Source organism: Penicillium cosmopolitanum, assembly GCF_028827165.1.
Source record: "Penicillium cosmopolitanum strain IBT 29677 chromosome Unknown utg000004l:1.0-4361866.0:1.0-4365735.0, whole genome shotgun sequence".
NCBI lineage: Eukaryota > Fungi > Ascomycota > Eurotiomycetes > Eurotiales > Aspergillaceae > Penicillium > Penicillium cosmopolitanum.
The window spans coordinates 3371932-3387059 of record NW_026622674.1 but is presented as its reverse complement, the minus strand read 5'-3'; the positions used below and the strand labels follow the sequence as shown (position 1 = coordinate 3387059).

Genomic DNA, 15128 nt, shown 5'->3' with positions numbered 1-15128 from the left:
ATGAAGACTTTGTACATTAAATTCCACAGGTGACATCTAGGGCTAGCCTTCTTCAATCGGGTGTCGCCCTTCTATGCATGCATAACTTCGTCAAGCAACCACATCTGGCATCTAGTAGAGCCATATCCCCTCAACACAGGCAACGTGTAGGCATCGCCAAGCAGACTCTGTGCCGTTTCGACCCAGTGGCAAAACAGCAGAGTGACCTTGGTCTTGGCCGGTCATACCCGTGTGAAAGGAGCATTTCAATAGCAGCGTTAAGTCGCTTATTTGATACCAGCGCGCTCAAGCACCTTCTCCCTTTCCATCACGCTATCGCCAAAACGTAGCAAGAAAACCGTGCGGCTAGGCCACATCTCCGTAGGTTGGTTATGAGCCGAAACCTTGGCCTCGAAGCCGCACCCATCGCAGACCCCCTCAATGACACCGGCAATGTATGCCGCGCAGTTGAGCATGTTCATCTCACGTGGAACACTGATATAAGTATTGACTAGGGGGGTCGTTATCGGTGATCATGTATTCATTGGGAGTATCTGGTGACACGGAATGTTCGAGGGCATCGGCGGAGCGCTGGAAGAGGAGTCTCCATAGTGGGCCGTGGATGAGATGGAGGAGGGGGAGGATCCGGAGAGGACGGTTTGGTGGGGATGATGATGTCGATGAGCTGGAGAGAGCAGAGGAGGAGGTAGAGGTAGATCGATAAAATAGAAGGTCGAGAAGGCGAAGACCAAGAGGGTATCCTTGTTCATTTAATCTGGGCTTGTCAGTGTTCATGAACTTGTAAATGAAGGTACTAATCAGAGCATCGCTGTGAACGAGCGTGGGCACAATACTCCAGTGAACCTGCAGACTGTGTTCTGATTGACCAAAATTGCCAGATCGACGTACCTTTTTTCCAAGTCTTGGATACCTGTTACCCTTCGCTGGGCATATGTGACCATCTCTGCGAAAAGGTAGGCGAAGCTCGCCCGGCTGAGCTCTGCATTGCGGCTGCGGTTGAGATGCCTGTCATAGATGGTTTTGCGGTTGGAAGGCACACGAAGACCCGAGGCCTGCTGTGGAGTTGAAGGTGGCTGCGGAGTTTGTGGTTTATCGCTTGAAGCGGACTGGGGGGTGCCGGCGTTGCTGTTGCTGATGGAGAGCATGGAGACGTGCCTGGGCGGTGCCGCCATGATGTGGAGGAAATGCGACGAGCGCGATCTCCAGACGGGAGTAGATGTCGGTAACGAGGATCGAGGTAGTAGCTGCGGGAGGTGTGGCTGGTCCAGATCAAGGGTTATGATATTTGGTCAACATAGACCAGGGGAGTGTCGGAGGTTCGACGTGGATGCGATCTACGGTGGAGCACATCGCCCTCGGGTGCAGACCCAAAGGGGAATTTTCGTCGAACAAGTTCAGGTCCAGGCTCAGCATCATGCTTAAATTTATTTGGTTTACGATATTTACAAATGAGACAAGAGGTAAATTCATGGGCTTCCAAGAAAATGTAATTCATTTGGTCTATAAAATGTTGGCGTGACTGACAACCACGCACTTCCTCCCACAAATGCGTTCCAGAGCCAATGAAGATTTTCACCAGCAAAGCAAGCACAGATGGAGATGAGCAGCGGTAGTGACAGTGGCCAGGTGAATTTGATCTAATCCAGGCCGAAGGGTGCATTGCACACGAGTATGTGAGAGAGAATCCTATTCTGAAGAACCAGCAATGTTAGCGAGGTTCGACCCAATAGTCAAGTAGAAAAAAATCAAAAATCCGTTGACCAGCATTCAATCAGACATCCAAGGAAGATTCAGCGCCCATTGCCGTCTAACTTTAGGTTCGAGCGACGGCTAGCGTGGAAACTGCGAATGTAGGAAAAGTTTTCATCATAGAAGGGCCAAAAGGCCCAGCTGGAACGGTGTTGCAAATGCAGATGCACATGCGAATAACGAAGAGAAAGAAAGGCTGCAACTTACCAGGTTAGTTTGTTGGAGAAACAAGGCGAGTTAATTCCATGCTCAACCAGGCAGCAAGAAAGCAACATAAAGCTTCTTGTGCCCGAATGTTGAGTGGAAGAAGGTTGTGAGGAGGAAAAGAATTTTCGGGAGGGAACGGGCCCTTTTATAGGGCGGTATGTACAGCTGCCCCGGAAACCACCCACCACACCGAAACCGAGACCGAGACCCATCGGAGTGGGAAGCTTCTAGAGGTCGTTATCCACTCGAGAAAATTTGCATTCGAATTACTAGTATGTAGTAATAATAAACAATAAATAATCATTTCCGTAAAGCCTTCGTATCTCGTATGCATGGCATTGAAGCATGGTCCACCATACGAAATTTTCCTACAGCAACATTACTAGCAAAAACACCCATACGTTGGGTTCTACCGAAAATACATACGTCTTAAAGTTTGATTAAGAACTGAGCTCTGCTTATTTAGGAACTCTAACCTAGTATTCGACCCGTATGTACTCCCAGCTTAGACCATCCAGTGGTCGTTGCGAACCCAATAAAAGTAAATCAGAAAGATATCGCCCGAAAGAAAAAAAAATTGCATATCATGAAGTGGGTCCGCTACTTGAAGCTCTTCTGTTTCTGGCGCGAATTCCAGTTGAGAGTTTTCGAGATGCTATGCACCCAGTCCTCGCCTCGTCGCCCTTGGGGAAGGACATTGGCAAATGGATATCTCGAGGCTGATACTGTAACGTAGTCTCCGGGGTGCAGTTCAACCCTATAATCCTTTGTTAGCTGGCTGCCAGCTGTGACATTCACTAGATATATGCATGCAAAGAGCTCACCTCTCGCGACCATCAAAGCTGGCCCAGGAACTTGTTCGAGCATCGTAAGGCACGCCCATTCGGAGTACTATGGTATCTGGTAGGATAATGGGGCGAAAGGATAGGGTGTGCGCGCAAATGGCAGTGACGAGGATTACTGGGTTCTCTGGGTGTGATAGAGATCCGCCGGCAGCGAGATTGTAGGCTGTCGAACCTGTCGGGGTCGCAATACATATCCCGTCGGCAAGGAGGGTGGTGAAGTGCTCGTCGTCGCCAAACAATTCGATTTGGGACATGGCTAGCAATGGTTAGATACGCGGATGACTCGTCGCAGCCAGATGGGAGAGTAGAGACATACTTGGATTTGGCCCACGGTCAAGCACCACGTCGTTTAGAATCTCATACACTCGGTCAGGAGTGTGTGTCAGTGTGTCTTCTCCTTCTTCGCCGATAAGCTCCTCCACCAAATCTCGGCTTGTCAGTCCCCTGGCGTGAGGATCCTTCAATCGCGCTTTGCTTCTCATAATAGTGCACTCGAAACGTAACCGGAGACTGACGACAACACCATCCCGGAAAGCGTTCTCCAGAATATGCTGGTAATCGGCAAAGTCGAAGTTTGTCAAGAATCCTAATGAGCCGAGTGCAAAAGACAGAACCGGCGGCACAATACGCTGGAATAGCCAGCTAGTGTAAAGTACCGTTCCATCACCACCCAACGTGACGACAAAATCAAAGAGATGTGGCTGATCCTGCGCGAGCTTTGGATCCCAGAAGTTCAGCCGGCCCTTCGCTGAGGGGTTCTCCTGGATGAGCTGCAGAGTCCCAAAATCTGGGTGTGTCTCCATCCGCTTTTCCACATACACATTGTAAAGAGTGTCACGGTCCTTCGAGAGAAGCCACCTTGTTACCTTGCGCGTTAAGCTAACAAGAGATTCGTCGTATGCCTTGCTCACCACGAAGACATTCTTCACCGTAAGCTTGAGCTTAATGCTACCGAGCTTCTTTGATAGCTTGCGAACATTCCAAGCCATGTCCGACAGCTGGCGCTTAGTCAAATGTCGTGATTGAATGACCGTAGGAAATGGTTTCATATTGCCACCATCACCATCAACCATCGAGACAACATGGTCGTCGTCGAGGGCGCTCGTATCGACCGTTGGTTCCTCCTCATTGAGTGTACGGATCACGTCTTGGGCCTCCTCATCCTCCGCAGTCCCGCCCGGATGCTTGAGAGGCGATGCCCATTCCCCCGCGATCAGAGAGTGGACATAGCAGGCGGTTGTCTTATCATGCTGGTCGAAGTGGTGCCGAATTCTAGGTTTCTCCATCGTCACCAGAGAGGATTTGCGGCGGTGGCTCGAGTCGGGGTAGAAGACGACCTAGAGAGAAAGAATACAAACGTAAGGCTTAGCACGGTAAAAGTAAGCCTATGAGGTATCACATACCTCCAGCCGGTTTTGCGCATCGGGGTCATTGGCCCCTCCGTAGCTCTATCATGCATGGGTCAGTTTGTTTGCGATGCCCCGCGCGTCCGCGGCCCACGTACCTCGTCTACGGCGGGCGAGGACGACTTTCGGTCAGAGTCCATCGTTCAAAGTATGTAAGCTTTGTTTGCTTGTTGATCAGATTGTCATTTTGCGTGGCTTAGATAGTTTGCTGGTCTGGGTGTGGTGGGATGCGATGAAGGGCCATCAGCGCGGATAAAAAAGAAGTGGGCATGACGTCGAACCCCTCATCCCTCGCGACTGTCCCGCCGGGCGGCGCATTTTTGATCCCTTGAGGGCCGGGGAACTAGGCGAAATCGAATCACACTCTTAGTCGAGAGATCCTTTGAGGATTTCTTTGTTTTTAAGATTACCCACGGCTATCCTATCCTAGTTTGACCAATGAAGCTACTAGTATTAACTTCGGATAAACTCGCGCTGGAATACGAAGATCCCCCCAGAATAGAATGGGTCCTAGAGTCTAGGCCCTCTACATTTGCTTTTCTTTGCTATAACTACATGGAATTCTTCATCTCTCTCAGAGCTGCCATAACATCGACTGGGTTGGTCTTTCCGGTGACTTTTTGGATCTCGGGGTCCTGCATTTCATGTTAGTATATCGATATGCCTAGCAAAGGGGCCCGGGGGGGGGGGGGAGGTTGCTTACATTGACACGCATGAACACATTGTGAAGCTATATCTCTGTGTCAGTATTAATCAGAGGCACGCGAATGTCACTGTACATACCTTCTCGTCGCCAATGGTAAATTTGCCCTGTGTTTGCTGGTTTGCGTCGGCAAATGCCTGGAGTTTCAGGATTGGCTCAGACTTAGACACATGAACGCAGAACTTGACGTTCGCCTTGGTGTACTCATGGCCGGGCTGGAAAGGGTAAGTAAGATATTTCATAGGCGGTTCTAGGTCATGAACATACGTAGACCTTGGTGTCATCAGGTAGGGATGCCAGCGTCTCGTTCAACGCCTTGTGCATCTCCTCGGCATTTCCTTCAAAGAAACGACCGCAGCCTAAGCAAGTTAGTTTCGAGCAAACCAAACTAGCGCGACATTGAAATAAATCAACAGGAAGCATACCGCCAATGAAAAGGGTGTCACCGGTGAAGACAACGCGCTGGTCCCCATCTTGCATGAAATAGCAGATGCTATCTTGTGTGTGGCACGGTGTGTGCAGTGCTTTCACTGTAATCCGCTCTCCAATCTTAAATGTCTCTCCGTGGGCTGGGGACTGTGTGACAGACTGGCAGTTCTTGCCACCAATGACAGGCAGCTTGCCAAATTGGCTCAGCTAAGCGGTGTTAGTTGGAAGAATGTGTAGATAAATCCTGAGCATCTTACCATGTCATCGTTACCTCCGGCATGATCCCAGTGGCTAGGGATATCGGTCAGTCTGGCGTACTTCCACTCAAAACAGATGAAACGAAAAACATACTGGTGTGTATTGACGATGGCAGTTAGATCAATCTTTCCAGAGTCGATCTGGGACTTCAGCTCTGGAGCCACCCTATCGCAGAGCACGGTTAGTTTCTCATATAATTCGCATAGAGAGAGAAAGAGGCTCACTCAGGAGGGTTGGCAGGGTCAATGATAACTGAATGCTTCGTGGGCTCATCTGTCACCAGATAGGCATAGTTGTTGCCCTTCCCCGTCCCTAGATGGGAAAGAATGGTAAGCTATCGGCTATTACTCGCCGCGTAGATGTAATGCGGGTCGGACAACGAACGTACACATAGGAATCGACTGGATATGCATGTTTCTGGCTGATTGAAAGCGATATGGACGAGAAGTTATAAATCGTGCAGCTCTTGCGAAACTCATTACCAACAACGGGAAGTGCGGGGGAAAGCTCTTGGATTGAATATGATCGCGTTTCGCTCAAGCTAAACAGCGGATTACAGAGCAACGTCATACGGACCGACTTTGTCCCGAGGCTCGTCGGACTACCTTAGTAATTGCACGCGATCTGATTGGTCTACTTTAATCGTATAGAAAATCGAGCAAATAATAATTGGCGGAGAAATGCTTTTTTTGTTTTGGCCTTGGCTGCCTGCAGCAAGGTGATAATAACCCTACGGTCAATTACATTAGATAACACTAGTTGATTGAAGATATCCCGAAAGGCCGACTGTCCCACTTTTGAAGGGGCTCCCATCCATGCCCGCTGAGCTTCGATGTTATGTTAGCCTCGACAGGCATGGAGCTCTTCGATGATGTTCTCTTCGACTTGAAAGAGTTACCGCTTGTGATCGGAGTAGCTTTGGTAGCCTTGCCCTTCTTCTCCAGTTCCTTGCTAAGCGCCTGAGTCCAGTGGCTAGAGCACTGTTCACATACGCTTAAAACATAACTGCGCGGGAAAAATGGTCGATAAATCCCCCAGATAGACGATGTCGATATATGGTTTAGCCATGAGTAGAGTGCTTCTGCGTATGCATTCTGCGGCGATTCAATTGCGGGATCGAAGGCCAGTCTGTTTACCAGCTCTTCGGCAAAATGAGTGAAGAAAAAAGAACTGCTTTCAGTTACTTTCAAAAGGACGGGATCCCAATGCTTGAAAGCCTTATTTAAAGACTCTCCGAGTCTATGAGTGTTGTTAGCATATATTCTGGCGTGGAATTTGACCTCCTAAGCGCGGTCTTGGGCACAGAACTTACTGTCGTTCAGAATCAATCAACACTGACTCTTCCAACAGAACAGCAGGCAGCAATTTCAACCCTTCATCTGACGCAGCGCATCTCGAAATGAGTTGGGTTGCAAGTTCATCATCCTCATCCCGCTTCCGCTTCTTTTGCGATTGCTCCGATCCAGTTGAAAATTTCCGCAGGATATCACCCAGGGTAGACCTGATGGAAGCAGTATCGTTGCGTTCAATCATTGGCACATCCCCCAGCTCTTCAATTCCGGCCCAGTAGTTGTCCCAAAGCCATTCGAGGGACCGCTGTGAGGCCTTACGCAGCACAACTAACGAGGGGGGTTCACGGTGAGTTGCCTCATGGCGTAATTCCACAAATGAGGCAGGCAACCCCAGGTCAACAGCACGTTGAAACATGGTCTTGCGCGGGCCCTGGACTTTTGAGTCCACAAGGCCGGTCACAAATCTATGATGTACTTAGTATTTATTGAATAGAAAGGGAAAATAGATAAATGCGAGGTAGCATACCGACAAAAGGCCGCCGAGTAAGTGGCTCGAATAGAAAAAATCGAGTTGTGCTGGGCATCGTCGTGAAGAATCGCGTCTGTCAGCAGCGCAGTTGCTTCAACATGATGCGGGACATTGCCGCGCAGCTTCCATGCCTCAACCTAAACAAAATAGTCAGCACAAATCAAAGAAAGAAAAGTACTCTATATGGCATGATTCACATACTGTGGCACAGGCGTGTGAGCGCAAGTCTGGGCCTTCATATGAAGCTGACGGGTAGAATTCGCTTCGCACGTCAAGTAACTGCGACTGATCTTTCCAAGCGGTGAATATGACCTTGGCCATTTTGACGAGCTAGTAAATTCACCAGTTGAAGTCTCACTGAATTTTTGTCGAGCTCGACATCCGATTGGAGATATCTTTTCTCAGCGAGGAAATATTTTCGGAATGAGGTTGTTCCATCGGGAATGTTTTGCCGACGCGGTCTTACTCGTCCAGCCAAGTGGAAATGCACTTCAGGTTTGGATCGCAGTATTACCCCAGGCAGGAGTCCTATATTCCAGAAAGCTGCTGAATGCAATGCACAGTGCATTTTGCTTTCATAGAGGCCCTGCCCTGTCTTTCAAATAGGACCAGCTACGAAAATACGTATCATTGAAAGCTCGGTCATTTCCGCTGCATCTACTGCATCTACTGCAAGTGTGTATCTGGATGGTACCGGCGGTACATGTGTTGAGATATCTTTTGTTCTAAATACCGGCGATACTGCAGTGCCCCCAGTCATTTCAAATTGGTCAATGAGAAAGTAAAATAACGGTGAATTCTGCAAAACTTGGTTTGGCGGGCTTGCGATCAGAGCCGCCTCAAAGTGAGATTATTTTACCGAACGGAGCTAGTCTGCAACCAATCAGCGGTCCGATCGGCTGAACTCCCCAAAAGAGTAATACTGCAACATACTGCAACTACTCGTACATACTAAATGTCTCCACATGAATATACAAAGGGGTTATTTGGTGAGGTAATTTGATTGTGTTTGTGAGACTAGCTTCTCGCTAAGGTCTCAAAAAGCAACGTGGTTAAGCCACGGCTTGTTTGCTATGCTATTCCCAGGGTATCCAACCATGCATTCTAACTCCGTCAATCCGAAAAAAAAGAAAATCAAATAAAACTCCTTGCTATGCCGCTGTCGTACCACGCAATCAAGTAAAATAATCGGGGGAAAATGCAGAAGATAAAAAAGAAAACATAATCTCAGGATGGCCTTCAAATCCATCCACCATACCCATAGTTCATGCAGGACTGGTTCAAATTCGCAAATGGCTGTGCCATGGGCATCGGCTGCTGATCAAGGTCATCGTGATCGAAGAAAAAAGATTTGTGAAGCAGGTTCAATCCAGATTTAGATGGTTGCTTGGGAATTGTCGTCTGCGGTTGTTGTGGCTGGATCATGATCGCAGGTTGCTCGGTTGGGACTTGCTGAACCTGTTGGAAGCCGTTTTCCTCATCCACATCCTGAACACTCTCGTCGTTCTCATCGTCGGATGGCGAAAATGTTTCCTCGAGTTTGAGGCCCTTGCCCAGGGATCCCGGTTGAGTTTGGGTGAGAGATCGGTCGGGTTGGTTGTAGAGACCCATGCCAACTAGCTCCTCCTCGGCTTTACCATCTTTTTTAGTTTGAGTTGAGATCGGAATATCGTCGAGTTGTTGAATTGGCAAAAAGTCCGGTGTTGAGGGCCCGCTGAGTTCACCTGGTGATGGTACACTAGCATAGCTAGGGCAAGCTGTTTCCGCAGGGGGAATGTTGGCCATCGAAAGCATATCTAAGGACCAGCCATCAGAAGTCGTTTGGGCCACGTTCGGGAAGTCAGCGTTGGTTGCAGTGACATCCCAGGCCATTTGCTCGACCTGCGAGCCAGGCATCGATAGTGCTGGAGTCGGATGAGGCATGGGCATGGCCTCTTGCATTGGATCAGAATACACGGGAAGATAGTCAGGTGAATAGGCGGGGCCGGCTGACATGGCATAGGGCATCATGTTGTCGCTACCATAGACGGGGAAAGCGTTTGTTTGATCCGAGACGCCACCCATGCCGGGGTACATCTCCGAGGAGAAATCAGGGACATATGATGAATGCGAAAGGCCACGGGCCCTGTTTGAGGATGGATGCCAGCTGATCGGACGAGAGTTCCGAGCTGCAGAGGCGAGTAAAGCAGCTTCAAGGGACGACTGATACTGGGTCGGCATCCCTTGCATGGCACTCTGGGCAACGGTTGTTCTCCTTCGGCTGACAGACGAGGGACTGTTGCCCGCACTACGAGGCTTCACGACCCTAGTGTGTCGAGGACGAGGGAAAACATGAGTCCAATCTTGCATGTTGGCGGATTGGTTAGAGACATTTTGCGGGAACCATTGCGAGCCTGGCGAAGAGGCTGGTTGTTGATAGCAGTAGTTGGCCATAGAAGGAGATGCGTGAGTTGACTGAAGCAGCTGAGCGTCAATGATATGATGCTCAGGCTGTCCAGTGAGAGGATGACCAAAGTAGTTATAAGGAAAGTTCGCTGGTTAAGAAAGAAGGACGGGATGTTGGGGGAAGGTGAATATTGTAAGGCCGTTGTCCCTGTGAAGGAACAGCAGCACGGGAGCGTGGGATAGTCACAGTGTATGTATCTAGGATTGAAGGCGGGCCGCGCCAGGGCGAGCAGATTGTATTATTATAAAGGGAATCCAGGGAGGCTGCGATCTACCACCCGCCCCAGCTCCACGATCCCACCGCACATGCTAAGATGACACGACGTTGACACTAACGAAACGAGCCTAGTCCCAGAACCAAATAAAGGGCCGGGTCCATGATGAATCAAAGTTCCACCGTTTCGGGCAGGGACCCATAGGAAGGAGACAGGGAATCTTCCGGAGGTACAGGTACAAAATGCACGGTGGGGATTTCCTATACGTCGCGCGCGTCTGCGTGGGGAAAAAAAGCAGAGTCAGAATCCAGTCACATCTCCACTGGCTTCAAGGTGGACCTTCACACGGACCCAGTCTGGGGCGACACAACTCCCGTTTTCCTCGTTTTTTTCCATTTTTTAATTTTATCGACTTTTTTTGGCTCAATATTTTTTAGTTTCCAACCCAAGAGTCAGGAACCTTGGCCCTCTTTAACCGCCCATGGAATGCTGCTTGGCCCGCGATCCGTCCCGATCGACAGCCAATACTTCCCTCCTCAGTCGCTAGGGACTGATTTTTCTTTCGTTTCACGGAGATGATCAGCCATGCAATAAGAGAATGTCAATACATACCGACGATGTGGTAGTGGTTGGCATTTATGATTTCCTTTGTTCTCTTCATGGAACATGGCGCTCCCTAGTCCAAAAATCAAAAAAAGAAAAACCCCCATCCTGTCCTGTAATGGAGTACATGCTAACTACTATACCACACCTCCGTACATGCACCGGACTCCGTTACGCAAGGGTTACAATGTGATGAGCTCCATTCAAGATCGCCTCGCACATCCTTCGTGTTCCTGCCGGGATATGGACAAGGGGCCGAGTGGAGTCACCCTAATGTCGACGAGAGAACATGACGGAGTCATGTCTCTACCAGATGCTTGGTTGTTCACGGAGCTTTTCCCAAGTGGTCTAGATTAGTACGCTAGAGTCAAGTCTTTCTCACTTGACGGAGGGGCAAAGCCACGTCCCAACTTTCCTGGTTGCTGGTTGCTGGTTGCTGGCTGGCTAGCTTTCTGACACCCTTAGTGTATTGGATTCTCCCCAATCACCACGGTTTCTCGTCTGCTTCGTCGCAGCCTACTGTAGATTATCTCACTTCCAACTTGGTTTCTTTTCTCCGGCATGCGCCCTCTTCCATCCGGAGTACATGATGCAGGAGATGCATCATCGCCACCGCGATCTTTATTATCTTTTCTTCCGATCCAGCCCCTCTCGGCTCTTGATTGGGCCAATGAGACACCTGGAACTATGCTCCGTAGGCGGGCTGCATTTAGGGATCACCATCGTCAAGTAATATAACATATACGGGACGGCGCCGTACGGCAGTCATCCTCAAGCGTCACCTGAGTTGCATGGGGCACACACAACCTGCATTACCCGAGAAGGCGTTGTACGGGCTAGTGGACCTGTTTCATTGAGGTAAAAGAGTGGAAGTCGTACCGGCACCAGCGTTCGCCCGTGTTCAACGCTGGGCGGGAAGCTCGGCAATTCCAATGAACGTGGAGTTGTTGGTCAAGGTTTTTTTTATGTATTATTTCTTTTTTTTAAGTTATCCTATTCGAGTACACCCATCTTTCCAAATCAGCCAGGGTCGAGTCCAACCAAATTACATAGCAAATCGAGAGTTTCCGACCGTGTGGCCGGGGTCTATTCCTGGGGAGGGGGATGCACATAGTGACCAGGATCTGATTTGAATGTGATCAGTCCCCTGCGCCATGATTTCTACCAAGTACGGAGTAGGAGATCATAATTCCTGATCTTCTCATTCCTGAATCCTGATTCATGGACCCAATGAATCCTGGCACTTGGGCTCCGATAGGTGCCTTGAGGGCCAATTTCCAGTTGGGATGGTCACTAACGTGGCACTAGTCAACGGGGTTAGGATCAATAGATACATACTACTCCGTACTGTACTCATACTAATTCTGGCCCGTGTGGTCTGTGAGCAACTTTTAGGAGAGAAACCCCCAACGAAAATTCTGTGGAAAAGCCCAAAAAGGAAATCCACTACTCTGGCGGTAGAGCCACCATTCACAACGTGGCCGGGCGGATCTCATCGTGTTTAGCGCTGAACTGCCAAACCAGCCCTGTTCGGGCCCGCCGGGAACCGGTTTGTTTCTGTTTAGGGCTCGCTTTTATTGATTATTCTTCATTGGGGAGAGGGTCGGGCTTTCAGGTTAGTGCTCCCAACTCTTTTGGGACTATAATGGTGCCCATACTCCCTCTATAGACGTTCTTCAGGTGGTCTCACCCATTAATGTACACCACATACACATAGTTCACCCTAGATCTCTGTCCCCCTCTGCTTGTTTTACCCCTCTGGCCTAATTGACTCCACTTCCAACGCAAACGATGTCATGGGGACAGGGATGCGGCGCTCAGGGGACCAATGCCAAAATGCAAAACACCCACCGCAAGCGATCCAAGCCCGCCTCGGAACGCATTTGCAGGGCTCCACTTCCTGCACTGCAGGGGCCACATTTACAAAGTGAAAAATTGGAGAATGCGCCCACGGTCCATTTCCAGAAGCTCAGGGGCCAATATTCCCCCTTGAGGTGGGCCCTGACACAATCCCAGCTTGCCGATCTCTGGAGTATGCCGCCTTGAGCACACCGCAGCAGGTGGTGGCCGTCAGCTTTCGGCGGCATCCTGTTAAGTGCCGAGGTGTGTACGAAGTTCGGAGTGCATGGAGCTAGGTTATTGCGCCAGTGTAAATACTCCTACATGCTACGGTAGCTACAGGCAACTAGTATAGAGAAAAAGTGGGCATGGGTCGGTATGTACGGACTACTCCGTACATACAGTAGCATACCTTGGAGAGATATTGATAACCTTGTCCTGTCCTGTACTTCCTACCTTTAGTCAGGTTCGGGCTTCTAGTTCTAGACCCTGGTGACACGAACGGTACTCTGTCTTAAGTATTAGTACTCGTACGAGATCAGAAGTACGTCGTCGTCAACTCCGTGTTGCGGTGATTGCCTTGCATTTCTTTGATCCAGCTGATCCAGGATCCACGACCAAATAGTCAAAAATTCATTATCCATGACCCCAATATCCATTGAAGGCCCGAGATTGAATAGCGGTCACTCTCCGAGACCCGATGCCAGATCGGGCTTTGATCAACTCTTTGTTGCGAGCCTCTTTTTCGCCCTCCTATCCCCACTTCCCTCTCTGACCTGTGACGCGTGCTAGTTCCTGGGCGAACTCCATTCCACTCTCACGGGCGGAGCCGATCCAGCCTTCCTTGGTCTTCCAGACGTTCTATCTGACCCTTCTGATTGCTCCGTTTGTTAGTGGGTTCTCTATCCACTTTCCCCTCGTCTCCCCTCCCTCCCCTTTACGGCGTAGCCGCAGTCGGGAACAACTGCGGGCAAATCAATTTGGCTTGCCTTAGCGGCATGTCATCAACTTCTTACGGTGTAGCACCGCCTTCGGGGACCAAGGCATGGGGGCCCTTGCGATGATGTGCTCCACGACGATATAAAACAAACTCCCAACGCGAGGCCTGTGAGGGGGGCAAAAATGTGCTCTCTTTCTCGGTTGGGTTCCTTCTAGTACTAGTATCTGATCCGGTCACTTGGTATGGCTTAGCTTGGCCCCCCTTCTTGTTGCCCAGGCGGTTGCCCTGATGACTCGGACGATCTCCTATGGAGTAGGGGTGTTGGAATCTGTAAAAGGCGTGTGGATAGATTGGACCCATTATCCTCCGAGCGTTGTCCTCCCACCCCGCCGTCGTCTCCTAAATGGATAATGGACTCAACGGTATGCAGTTGGCCCGTTGTCTCAATGTGATTTGCACAAATTAGCTGAAACCGGGCCTGCCGTTCTCCAGTAGGCTGCAACGCAGCGAGACGGCTGTGCTTCAGAATCGAACCATTGCAAGACTCTCTGTGACAGGGCGCATCGCCCAGCTGTAGAGAGGCCTTAGACCACGCATATATGTACATCCACATCTATCCCGTAAGTTTCTTTCAGATAAGGAGCTTCGACGTTTCGTCATGCATCGCAGGGCGCCTATCCGTCGGGCAGAGTCCGGCATGCAGACCAGCTTTCTCAGTCAGGAGGTCCTGACGCCTGAGGCGCGACGCCACACAAGGCCCAGGTGCGAGTGGGTCGAGGCCGATCAACATTTTTGGATCGGAGCCTGACTAGTAGAGCAGATTCAAGAGTCTCGTACGAGGCAGCGGTCAAAGACTTTTGTTGGTACGGTATATCCGCATGTATTTTCAGAAATTACGGCGTACGGAGTATTCGTAGTCAATATTCCCGACTCACCCCATCAAGAGTACCCTCTCTACTCCGTACATACGTAGAGTACCTGTTCAAAGGTGGATGTTTAAAGGATCCAACTGGACCAGGGGGTTGGGCCAATCGATGGGTCGCATTTTCACTTTCAACCTTCTTGGCCCCCAATTTACTTGCTACAAACATACTAGTCCCGCCATTCACTCTAATAAAAAGTCTGTTTCTAATATTGAATCTGTGAACCCCCGGGTTTGGGGTGTGGTCCATGCACTCTCGGATGGGACCTGGCGGTATGCTTATCCTGCTCCAATTTTCAGTTCTCCTGGCCTACGATAGGTCCAGCTGCAGGGGCCGATCCTGAACCCTCTCTGCGCCTCGTTCCTCGTTGGTAACTACTTGGTGGCACTCAGACATGCCTCCTCCACTCCAAGGGGCCGATCGGTGCAGCGGGCAAGGGTGAGTCCGCAGTGCTGCAGTGAGATGGCACACACATGCCCAGCCGCAAGGCATGGCGCCGATTATCGACCTGCGGGTGATGGGTGCTAGACAAGTGAAAGGAATTTGGGGCTTCTCATGGTCTCCATCAGCAGCCCCTAGTACTGATGGGCTAACGGAGGGGCCTATCTCTAGCGGCATTGGGTCGGTGAGTGCCTCCGTCCTGCACACACCGTGATCCGTGATCCATGTTCATTCCCCTTCTCATCCTGCGCTGACGAGCGAGGCTCGAGGCTCGAGCTTGGAACTCGAGTCAGCTGGCGAATTC

General features: G+C 50.2%; 5 protein-coding genes across 5 annotated transcripts; all 5 read right to left on the bottom strand.

The window, feature by feature from the left end:
• Positions 1–266: 266 nt before the first annotated feature.
• N7509_002676 (uncharacterized protein) lies at positions 267–1172 on the bottom strand (the record flags this gene model as incomplete). The annotated part of the gene is made up of 3 exons (XM_056627313.1): positions 267–490; positions 544–740; positions 889–1172. 3 exons carry the CDS (start codon positions 1170–1172, stop codon positions 267–269), a joined length of 705 nt encoding a protein of 234 aa, XP_056493108.1.
• A 1384-nt stretch (positions 1173–2556) lies between these two features.
• Positions 2557–4347, bottom strand: N7509_002675 (putative NAD+ kinase; the record flags this gene model as incomplete). Its single annotated transcript, XM_056627312.1, has 5 exons — positions 2557–2713; positions 2781–3057; positions 3118–4138; positions 4205–4249; positions 4306–4347. 5 exons carry the CDS (start codon positions 4345–4347, stop codon positions 2557–2559), a joined length of 1542 nt encoding a protein of 513 aa, XP_056493107.1.
• A 411-nt stretch (positions 4348–4758) lies between these two features.
• On the bottom strand, positions 4759–6010 carry N7509_002674 (hydroxyacylglutathione hydrolase; the record flags this gene model as incomplete). The annotated part of the gene is made up of 9 exons (XM_056627311.1): positions 4759–4842; positions 4911–4937; positions 4991–5125; positions 5178–5269; positions 5336–5546; positions 5597–5630; positions 5691–5762; positions 5822–5909; positions 5986–6010. 9 exons carry the CDS (start codon positions 6008–6010, stop codon positions 4759–4761), a joined length of 768 nt encoding a protein of 255 aa, XP_056493106.1.
• Positions 6011–6352: 342 nt separating this feature from the next.
• Positions 6353–7739, bottom strand: N7509_002673 (rRNA-processing protein LAS1; the record flags this gene model as incomplete). Its single annotated transcript, XM_056627310.1, has 4 exons — positions 6353–6836; positions 6910–7353; positions 7416–7555; positions 7620–7739. The coding sequence occupies 4 exons, from the start codon at positions 7737–7739 to the stop codon at positions 6353–6355; spliced, it is 1188 nt and encodes a 395-aa protein (XP_056493105.1).
• A 918-nt stretch (positions 7740–8657) lies between these two features.
• On the bottom strand, positions 8658–9767 carry N7509_002672 (uncharacterized protein; the record flags this gene model as incomplete). Its single annotated transcript, XM_056627309.1, has 1 exon — positions 8658–9767. One exon carries the CDS (start codon positions 9765–9767, stop codon positions 8658–8660), a length of 1110 nt encoding a protein of 369 aa, XP_056493104.1.
• Between the last annotated feature and the right edge of the window lie 5361 nt (positions 9768–15128).